The sequence below is a fragment of the Anopheles nili genome, chromosome 3 (assembly GCF_943737925.1).
Source record: "Anopheles nili chromosome 3, idAnoNiliSN_F5_01, whole genome shotgun sequence".
Classification (NCBI taxonomy): domain Eukaryota; kingdom Metazoa; phylum Arthropoda; class Insecta; order Diptera; family Culicidae; genus Anopheles; species Anopheles nili.
The window spans coordinates 19710421-19721542 of record NC_071292.1 but is presented as its reverse complement, the minus strand read 5'-3'; the positions used below and the strand labels follow the sequence as shown (position 1 = coordinate 19721542).

Below are 11122 nucleotides of genomic sequence, written 5' to 3'. Positions count from 1 at the left end.
CATAACCACACTTTTTTCCATCTTTGCAGTGTGAATTACGTCTTCCAAGAAAGGGATATTCGATACCGCGCACGGGCACCGTCCAAGCAACGCTGCTCAACCCGCTCGGGACGGTGGTGCGGATGTTCGTCGTGCCGTACGACTTCCGCGATATGCCCGCTATGTCGACGACCTTCATCCGGCAGCGTGTGCTCGCCTGCGACGATGGCAGCCTCAAGCTGCTCGGCAAAAACATCGAGCAGCTCAGCAACGCCGAACAGATGAAGCTGCTGCGCTATGCGATCCATTTGCGGTGGGTTGATGCGCTCCTTAAAACCATTCCCCTCCCGGTAGCTGAGAAAGCAAAGCAACTAATGGAGCACCTTGTTTCGGTTTTGCAGGTTTCAAACATCGCGATCCGGAAAGCTGTCACTGCACACCGACATCCGGCTGTTGATATCCCGCCGCACGGACTGTGATACGGCCGCTGCCCACGCGAAAAATCTGCTCGAGTCCCCGAACGAACTGAAAGTGGTTACCATCGTACCGGAGAATCCCAAATTTAGTTTACGTACCGATAAGCAGCAATAGGTTGAGGTCTCGGTTGTGGATAAAAGATAACGCCACACACCACTTTAGGGCGTCACCATCCACACAAAGGGCCGAGTTTTGTCGACTGTCGAAAGGACGACGGATTAGGTCGATAGGCAGGAAGGGAGAGACAGACACCATGTGCAATCGTTGTGTGATTGGAGGAAAATTTCCATTGTTTCATTTCACTTTCATATTTTTCTAATTTTTGCTTTCCTTTCTGTTTGAAAGCTATCGTAATCGTTTTCTATTTTTACCACACTCATGGTTTGTTTGAAAAAAATGTTTCGAAAACGTTTGTCGATGTTAGTTAGAATTTGTTTTTTAGCTAGATAAGTTATAGGCTATTTTTATCGTTTGGAATTATAGTGCTTCGAAATTATGTCTCTTTTAACGTGTACGGTTCACTGCAGCCGATTTTAATTTGTCGTTGTGTAAACAAAAAAACGGAGTAGGACAAAGCATGCTCTAACACGTGGAGCCGGTCACATCGATCCTTCCGCTTCGATCAGTCGACGAACTCGTTGTAGGGCAGTATGTCTCTCATTTCGTTAGAAAACAAATTCGTATCAGAAGTCTTTCCCGCTCCGCACCATGCTGTAAATGCTGGCAGGAGGAATTTTGTTTCATGTTTATGAGCGATTAGCCCGGATTAGTTTTTTGGTCAAAATAGACGAGGGACGAAAGTTCCTTCGCTGTCCTTTGGCGGTGATGATGATGTCTAAGGGAACGCGATATGCAGCGATTCTTACGAACGAAAAATTCATAACACCGTGGCCAACCGGGACCACGTTGGAGAAAATTTAAGTAAAGAATGTAAAAAAAATCAAAAGAAAAGTACGGGAAATCTACCAACATCCATCATCGCCATCATGTGCAGATAACAAGCCAATTGTGATTTATACGGCGGTTTAGATTTATGCTTCAGCCTGTGATTGATAAGAAGAAAAGCGTAAATTTGCCACGTGAGGCGTAATGTAAGGCGGAAACGACGAGCATAGCGCAAGCGTGTGCGAGTGATGCGGGACAGGGCGCGAAAATGCGAAAATCACACAAAAAGCAGCAACAGCAAACAAAAAAAAAACGGAAAATGAGCAAGAATAGTTTGTTATCATTCCGCGCGACGGTTGCAACGAGCAATTTTCATTAAAAATCATCTAAAATTCATTCAAGGGTGCAAACAACGCAGGAAGCAAATTAAGAGGGAAGGAGGGCGCAAACGGGAAATGCATGTTCCTTTTACAAGGCAAGGAAGGCGGTTGTTGTGCTTTTTCGTTTGTTTGTTTTATTGGTTTCTAAATCCAGAAGAAAAGAAAAACGACAGGATTCGTTAGGGCGAAAAAATCCATAATCGAGAGGACGATGTGAGACGCGTTCGTTACTGTGATGCCGGCGTGGCCGCGAAACCGTGTAGAACCGGGGACACACACAGTAGAGCTCCCCCGTTATCCTGTTTTTTTTCCGTTTTGTTATACGAACACGAACGACGTTAGAATGTGGGGCCCTTTAGGTCGTGCGATAGTGACATTATCCTTACGCGTTTTTCCTGCACTATCACTATCCTTCTCTTTCCCTCTTTCTCTCTCTCTCTCTCTCTCTCTCTCTCGCTCTTGTGCGCTATCTATTCCTTCTATAAATCCTCTCTATTATCCACTCGTTACCATCGTAGTGTAGAACAAGATCCGCGGCTGCAAGACCGAGAGATGCTAGGTTTACGTGTTGCGTTTCGATAGCTATAATTCCCTTGATCCTTCCGCTCAACCAGTCAAGAAGGGATCGCAGGGATGCATGCAGTCAATTGATTTGAGCTCCTTCTTTTCACTAGCGAAATGGGGCGGTTAGGGACACGCTCGAATCGAAGTTTGGGAACATTTGTCGTTTAGAAACGCGACGTTTGTAGACCGATGCGTGCTTGTTAGAATCAATCACACAATTTACACCCACATACACACACACACGCAGAGACACGCATGGACACATACACTGCCATATTAGCGAATGGGAGAAGGATCGTCATCAGCATCACGCATCTGCAGCCCTACGCGGGGGTGTTGCAGGGATGTAGAGTTATATAAATATACATATAAATAGACGCAAAAAAGCCGTTTCGCCTCGGTTTAGCTGATTGCGCTGGGCGCAAGCAGGAAAGGCGCGTGTAAGGGAGAAAGGTGTACTTTATAGATGTAGCTAAAGTTCATTTGTCCTCGAGAGAGCGTGTACAGTGTGTGACCGGAACAAAAAGGCCCGGAAGATGCCAAGAGTGGTTGATGAGATCGGATCTTCTGGCGTCCCTGCAAAAGGGAGTTGATCCACCTCTGGAGGATCAAAACAACGTCGAGCCGATCCGATGCAGCTTTGTGTGTATTTTTGTAGCTTTGTTTTTGCGTTTGCGTTTCTTTTTGGGAGGTTTGCTTCGCCAAACCTCTGTCCATTGTGCCCACCAAGGGGTCCTCATCATCAAAAGGAGGTTCCCGCGTGCGTGTGTGCACCGCCCAGTGCATGGATTAGGCAAATTCTCTTCAATTGTGTTCCCATGTTGTACGGGTTGCGGTGCACCACGACAGAACGCGCAGAATTGGCTGGCGGATGGGAAATTATGATTAAGTATAGAGGGAAGACGGAAAAAACGTATGCACACACCCACACTGATCTAACCGCCAAACGAGAGAAGGTGTTGTTGAGAAGGAATGAAAAATGGATTAAAAATTGGAAATGTTAAAAACACGCAACAAAAACACACAAAACAAATGAAAACGCAGCAGGACCAGCAACGCATAATACACGAGGAATTAATACACACACGTTAAAAACTAGTCACACACCAACGAGCGATGGGTAGTTAGGCGGATGTCCTTTAGGGAATGCGGCCGTGCGGAAACGAATTTCCAAACCAACTTCCGCTGCAAAGAAAACCCTAACGAAGCGAACAAACACCGGCAAATTCTTCGAATAGACCTCTCCTCCTCGATGGCAGCTTGCTTTGATGGAAATTTGACGACGTCTCTCGCTTGCAACAGGACCAAACACACTCACTCATCAACACACGCCCATCGCCTGCTTGATCGAGATGATTTTAAGGACACAGTTGGTTTTAATTTCAGCTAAAGTAAAGCCTGATCCTTCGAGTGAACGGAAACATCGGGGACGAGGCGCGTGAAAGTGAAACCAAAAATTAAGCATCGTGTAGCGCGTAAATAAATAAATAGAGCGAACGGAAAAGCCAGAAAACAAACAAAAACATAAACAATGACCACACACGACGTTGTGAGCTGCAGGAAAATAGAGAGAGCAAGAGAGAAACAGAGAGAAAGAGGGAAAAAGCGAGAGAACCGCCACCGAGCCAATCTTGTAACGCCGTTGCGAATCGAGCGGGCTTAATAGGAGTATCCTGGCAGCGGCCGGAAGTAATATTTTCATGTAGTGTATTAGTAAAAAACAAGAAGAATGCGATACCAGAAGGAAGAGAAAACAATACTAGCAATTACGAGGATCACACACTGCAGCATGCACACTCACATCCACACCGAGAAACACACATAAACACAGAGCGAGCGTGAGAGGGCGAAAGTGTAGCAGGAAGGGACGAAAAGAACAGAATAACAATATACATTTACTATATATTTATATATATACATTTTTTTCAGAAAAAGTTATGAAAAATATTTAATGAATTAATAAAGGAAAACGGAATAATAATTCACTAGATGTTCAGTTAAACAATGAAACAAAACGCTTTTATTTCGTGGAAAACCATATACCGTATTTGAAAGAAAATTCGCTCCTCTCGGCTGCTGTTTTTCGCAATTTTCCTTTGAGAATTTTTTTTCTGTTGTTTCTGCGCTTTTTGAATGGGAAATGTGAAAGAAAACACGATGACAATCACGAAAATCGATCGCAGAAAACGAATCCGAAACGTGCGCACGCCGCTGCCCGGAACGGACGCGATCGAAGAAATTTTTGAAACGCGGCGTCGACCGAAAAATTTCACATTTGTAACAGGGTCGCATGACATCAGGAGGTAGTACCAGTTTTTCGGCGATGAACACCCCAAAATGAACACCTCAAAAATGAACACCCCAAAATGAACACTCCAAAAATGAACAACCCAAAATGAACACCTCAAAATGAACACTCCGAAAATGAACCCCCAAAATGAACACTCCAAAAATGAACACCCCTAAATGAACACTCCAAAAATGAACACCCCCAAAATGAACCTCGTGAAAATGAACCCGTAACCTCTTGAAATTCCTGCGCTCCTGTTACAAATCCGACTTTTTGGAGTTCGAAATCGGAAGCGAAAAAACGACCTTTGGCGATCGGAGCGCGCGCGTTGAGCTTATTTTGCGCGCGCAACTCGGACCACGTGCTCGAGCTAGTGGAAGCGGAAATTTCGGATATTTCGTTTTAAAAACAAAACAAACAAATGCCACGTGTTGTTTATATTTTTCGTTTGAATAAATATAGCCTTTATTATGCGTAAGTCGTAATCACTTGTCTAGCGTGCAGTTTTTGTTTCTCCGCATCTCTTTTTACCGCATTGTTTGCCGTTGTTATTTATATTCTCTTATACCTTTCGCACTTTATTTCTCTAAATACGCTCTTTTCTTTTCCGAAGTATTAGTTTTTCGCTTTCATTATTTCACTAGTTCCTAAATTCAATTACACAAGCCCTAGCGCTGTTTTGCTCGGTTGTACATTTCGCGGGGCGACCGGCGGATGGTCGGTTTCTACGAACTGCAGCAGCTTCCGTAGCCCGATCGTGGACAGTCTCCACCCCACCCGATACTCTCTGAGCATCCGGTTCATGCTCCGCCCGTTGTTATTGCAATTATGGTGAGTAATTAATTGTATATATATATATAGTATTATCGCACTCCTATCGCTTTTTTTGCATTCCACAGCATCTTCATCACACGTTCCCTAGCTTTGTGTTCCCTCTCGCGCAAGCATTGTGTCCCGCCCGCGTCCGTTCGTGTCAAATAAAGCTCCCTTGTTCCTTTTACGGGCGATAAATCTGTACAAAATAAAACGCAAACGCAGGTAGCAAAGGGACGGGTCTAGCTGATTCTAATCGGCAGAGAGCGTTCAAAACACCACACATTTACGCACGATAAGGGTCCCAAAACAGTTGTCAAAAGTAATTTAATACGGGACGCGCAACTAAGTTAATAATTTCGCACCAGGATCGCAACTCCCCCTTCCTTCTGGAATCCTCCCTATGCCATCGCTCTCCCGCATTGTGTTGTGGTAACGTAAACCGGAGGGAAGGTCAAACAACATCAACCGCAATGCCTCGATTTGCCTATCCTATTCCTATACTGAGTGCGGGGGTCGCACGCGATCGGGTTTTCTGCATCTAACCTAAACCTGCGGTCGGCATCCCTCTCTACCAGTCAGTGGCTCATAAAGCTCACCATCGGATGTCACACCAGGATTCGCATGGGAACTTGTGGAAAACGAAGCACAAACGCTGGTGCCGTTGAAGCGAATGTCCGGAATAAACTATGCTACGAGCCTGTCGCAAGCTCTACTGACGGTCTCTTCTTGTTCAGCTTTTCCTCCTCATCGCGCGTTACTCTGTTCTATATGTACAAACTGAGGACGGGGGTGTTACCTATTAAAATCGTAACCGATAAATAACGATTAAAACAATTCACATCGTGCAAACAAGCGGGCGGTAAGCAACTAGCGGCAAAAATGGTGGCTGATTCAACTAAAATACCACCGAACCGGCATGGTACAAGGAACACACACACCCGGGAAACGAAGCAGGTGTGGCCTGCCGTCCTTCACTAAATACCAACGGCATTTGGTGTGCCTGGCACACAGACTCTCTCTCTCTCTCTCTCTCTCTCTCTTCTCTCTTCCACTCTACACACACACACACACCCCGTCCGGCGGTTTTGTGTACGGTTTTAGCTTCCTAGCGCAAATTGTGTCGCCTTCTCTAGTCGTCATGACCGGCCATTACTTGTTCGTTCGCAATAGCTCCGTTTTTGGTGCCAGCGTTGGTGCGGGCTGGTGCAGGGACGTCTGGGTACCGATCGTGATGGTGCTGGGTTGGTACGAGTGCAACTGCACGTTCCCGGTGGTGCTGGTGGGTCCGTTACTGCAGCAGCTCCCGGTTAGCAGCGTCCCATCACCGGAACCGAGCGAGTTGAGAGAGAGATTACTATCCGCGTGGTTGCTTTGGTAATGGTGGCTGCTGTTGCTATGGTGATGATGGCTGCTGGGATGGTGCAGGTTCGAGACGGTGTGGCTGGTGTGCAGGGACTGTCGGTGGTTCGTTGGCGCATTCGGTCCAATCCCTGCCGTTGCCGTCCTCGATGCGGGTTTGCGAATTTTCCACGCCTTCAGCTTCGCCTCCATGTTGTCCAACCGCCGCAGCAGATCAGCGACAATGTTGAGCGTCGACACACGATCACTCGGTGCCATGGGTGCGTTAAGTCCACCCAACCCACCAGGCACGAGGGCCATCGAAGGGGTCGTGTTTCCGTTTCGTTCAATTATCAGCTGGCTGGAGGGTGACAAAAGCACGTGGTCCTTCGTGGTACCGTCGACTCCAGCGACACCATCGAGCGTTTTGTTGTCCTGCCGATCGGCGGGCGTTTCGCGACCGTAATCGCTCAGCTTACTAGCCGACAGCTTCACCGGTGGGGATACGAGCGTACTTCGCTGCCGGCTGGCAGCGTTCAGGTTGTTGTTGAGCGTCTCTAGCTTCGTTCCGGCCAGATTGCTCCCGTCCATGGATAACGTCCCGCTTTCAGGACACGCGTTATTTAGCTGCTGTGGGCTCACTCCCGATGTCACTGCTGTCGCGATGGTGGTGGTTGTGGTCGATCCGTGATCGTCTGATGGTTCCGGTGGCTTGCCCATGTCGTCCTTGCTGGCACTTTCGTCACCCGCTCCTTCCGGCTGCTCACCGTGTTCGTCCGGTTTCAGGGTGCGCACCTTCAGCTCCTGCTTCAAATCACGCGCCTCGTCCATTAACCGCTGCAGTTTGATCTGCATGCGTTCTTTCTCGTCCACCTCCAGTTCAAGCAGGGCGTTCTTTTCGTACGCCTGGTTCAGCATCGACTCGAACTCGGCCACACTCTCGCTAGCAACGCGATTCGCACGTTCGAGATCGTCATTTTTCTGTTCCAACTCGCGTATGTACACCTAAAACGAGACGCGCCAGAACGACAACGAAAAGTTACACATTCGTACGGACACTGACGAATAAAAAAAAGAAAAGCAGAACTACTTACCTTTAGTTTTTCGTTGTCCTTCGCCAGCTGCCGATAGTCGGCATCGATTTTGTTGGTTTCGTTCTCCGTGTACTGCATCTTCCGCTTGTACGATTCATTCTCGCTGTGCAGCTGATTCACCAGCTGGTTCAGATCGCGTATCTTCTTCTCCTGCTGTTCGACCGTCATCTCTAGCTCGGCCTCCAGCTGGCGCGATTCGGTGGTGAAGTCATCGAACTCCCGTTGCGCATCGTCCCGCTCCTGCGACACCTTCAGGCACCGCTCCTTCCAGTACAGACACTCCTCCTCGACGCTGGTGAACAGCTTCTCCTCCATGTTCGGTGCGGATCCTAGCGCTGTCCTGGTGGTAGTAAGGCAAAGGCAGAGACCCTCCACTCTCGTTCGGCGGAAAGAAACTCCGGTCACGCGCTGCCCTTCTGGGCGTGCGTTCGTTAATTTGTTGTTGTTGCCACACGCTTACGCCCCAGCAGTACGGTAGATGGCACTTAAGGGTAGAGAAAAATCAATTGTGCAATTTCCCATCCGCTCGCCTCGTTGACGCGATGCCTAGTGGAAAACAACGTACGGGGCCCTGCCGTGACCTATCGCACCCGTCGGGGTGACGCCTTCTCGGACGACACCTAGCTGGCGCCGCTGACCGTTAGGCAGCTGATCGTTTTACGCTGTTTTGTCGCAATGCCCCGCACACACAAAACACGCAACTGACGCACGATTCGGATGACACAGAACCACCACCCTGAGAATTGAGACCCGAAATGGGTCCACGCACGCGACGCGAGTAAACGCCTGCTGCACTACGTCGGATGCACGAATACACCGACCAACTAGCAGCGCGGTGACCCACTATCACTCGCGTTAGCGACGGAATCGTGAAATTACGAGTTTTCTACTTCGATGGGCCAAGTGCGTTTTCATTTTTCGACACTATTTATTTCTGTTCTGTTGCTTACTTCTTCTTCTTCGACATGAAAACTTGCCATTGACAGCAAAGCCGTACGCGTGGGAAAGGTTGGTCCTGCCTGCGCCATCTGACAGTGCATCATTTCACTTCATGGGAGCAATTTTGACGTTTCTAGGACAAGATAGAAATGGAATAGATTAAACTTAACGGGGCGTAAATAGTATACAATCGTGGCTTCTTGAAGTGGACGGTTGTATCCAGTGTATTTCACTGTAAGGCATATGACTAGACAGTCGAGCATATAAAGAAGTGGTCAACCTTTGAATATATTAGAAGTGACGGTAAAAACTCAATATATACCACCCCCCAACCATTTTTTGACAGGACCCTGAAAATTGGATTACATGTATGTATTCATGACCCATGGATTGGTGACATGTTTAAAAAATGGGTTAGCTCAAAGGTCTCTTGTTTACTTTTATTCAACTAGTAAATTAAATCATATGACAACAAACGAAAAAAACGAAAAAATCAGTAGTTAAATTGATTAGAGTAATAAAGCTTCTACGTTTTTATTTTAACCAGACGAAATTTCGAGGATGCCTATCAGTATTCAAACGTGTTTAGAATGGATAAATCTCGGCATTTCAAGACGTTGGTCTCTGAACTGTGTAAAAAATCAGTTGGCTTATGTTATGAGGTCCGTACCCTACTAGTTATGGTGTTAGATTATCGCTGACCCTTTCTGGACACTAATTTGTTTGTTGCTGTTGTAATTTGTCCTTAATAGCTGTTGTCTGTCTTCAATTCTAATGGATTTTAAAAAGTGATCAAATGCACTCTGCCTCTCTTTGTCTCTCTCTGTCACAGTCTGTCTCTCTATGCCAGTCTTTGTCTTTCTCTGTCTCTCTTTAGATATCCCTGTCTCTCTCTGTATGTGTGTGCGTGCGCCGGCCTTCGCCACCGTCAGGATATCTGACTCACCATACAGCTCAGCTAGCTCGTCGCCGGTGGAACAACGCATCCTAGCTGTTTTACGTCTCGTAGAATGCCAAGACAAAGTGTACAGCCGCCCCTGACATGGATAACAGACGCTGGTTCGCGCCGCTCCTAACCTGGAGAATAGACGCTCAGGGATGAACTACTTGCTAGTACCAGTCTAATCCCCCTCTCAATTCAGCCTTATCGTCCATCCGCCCAAGGGGGTGGGTTTCCCCGTATACCCAAGCTTGGATATTTAGACGACAAGTTACCGTTCTGTACGTCGCGGACGTATTGAGTAGGAGTTGGGGAGGAGAGCCTATAGTAGCCTTCAGGAGGCGTCGGATCCAACCCTTTAAAGAACAAAAAATTATTATGCCTGCGTGCGTGTATGCGTCTGTGTCTGTGTCTCTCTATCTGTATCTCGCTTTGTCCTTCTGTTTGTATGTGTGTGCGTGCGTGCGTCTATCCCTCTGTGCCTCTGTGTGTCTGTGCCTCAGTGCAACGGTGGCTCGGCATCCGTGCATCAGTCGATCAGTGCCTCTCTGCTATCTGTGGACATCAGTCGATCAGTGCCGCTGTACATCTATGCATCAGTTTTACTATACCAGTGTACAATCCAGTGCACCCGATACCTCTGTGAAACTGTGCCTCTATGCATCGGTGCTCCTGTTCTCTGTGCCTCTATGCAACTGTGCTCCTGTATCTCTGTGCCTCTCGTGCGTCTACGCTACTGTGCCTCTGTGCATGTGTGTATCTGTGCCTCAGTGCAACGGTGGCTCGGCATCCGTGCATCAGTCGATCAGTGCCTCTCTGCTATCTGTGGACATCAGTCGATCAGTGCCGCTGTACATCTATGCATCAGTTTTACTATACCAGTGTACAATCCAGTGCACCCGATACCTCTGTGAAACTGTGCCTCTATGCATCGGTGCTCCTGTTCTCTGTGCCTCTATGCAACTGTGCTCCTGTATCTCTGTGCCTCTCGTGCGTCTACGCTACTGTGCCTCTGTGCATGTGTGTATCTGTGCCTCAGTGCAACGGTGGCTCGGCATCCGTGCATCAGTCGATCAGTGCCTCTCTGCTATCTGTGGACATCAGTCGATCAGTGCCGCTGTACATCTATGCATCAGTTTTACTATACCAGTGTACAATCCAGTGCACCCGATACCTCTGTGAAACTGTGCCTCTATGCATCGGTGCTCCTGTTCTCTGTGCCTCTATGCAACTGTGCTCCTGTATCTCTGTGCCTCTCGTGCGTCTACGCTACTGTGCCTCTGTGCATGTGTGTATCTGTGCCTCAGTGCAACGGTGGCTCGGCATCCGTGCATCAGTCGATCAGTGCCTCTCTGCTATCTGTGGACATCAGACGATCAGTGCCGCTGTACATCTATGCATCAGTTTTACTATACCAGTG

The 11122-nt window shown here is 47.8% G+C and overlaps 2 protein-coding genes across 2 annotated transcripts in view; one reads left to right on the top strand and one right to left on the bottom strand.

Moving 5' to 3' along the window:
* The window catches only part of LOC128725843 (uncharacterized), a 33456-nt gene extending 32886 nt beyond the window's left edge, over window positions 1-570 (top strand). Inside the window, exons 5-6 of the mRNA XM_053819613.1 lie at window positions 30-292; window positions 381-570. Of these exons, the coding sequence (XP_053675588.1) occupies window positions 30-292; window positions 381-570 (453 nt within the window). The remainder of the gene's footprint in view (window positions 1-29; window positions 293-380) is intronic.
* Window positions 571-6333: 5763 nt separating this feature from the next.
* LOC128726290 (nuclear distribution protein nudE-like 1-A) lies at window positions 6334-8138 on the bottom strand. Its single transcript, XM_053820089.1, has 2 exons — window positions 7824-8138; window positions 6334-7734 (listed from the first exon to the last, which is right to left on the bottom strand). Exons 1-2 carry the CDS (start codon window positions 8136-8138, stop codon window positions 6541-6543), a joined length of 1509 nt encoding a protein of 502 aa, XP_053676064.1. The 3' UTR covers window positions 6334-6540.
* Window positions 8139-11122: the final 2984 nt, after the last annotated feature.

Excerpts from the sequence above, each read along its gene's own strand:
- LOC128726290 (XM_053820089.1), bottom strand. The coding sequence starts at position 8,138 with ATGGAGGAGAAGCTGTTCACCAGCGTCGAGGAGGAGTGTCTGTACTGG. Across the intron at positions 7,735-7,823 it reads AGGACAACGAAAAACTAAAG|GTGTACATACGCGAGTTGGA; the intron begins GTAAGTAGTTCT and ends GTCTCGTTTTAG.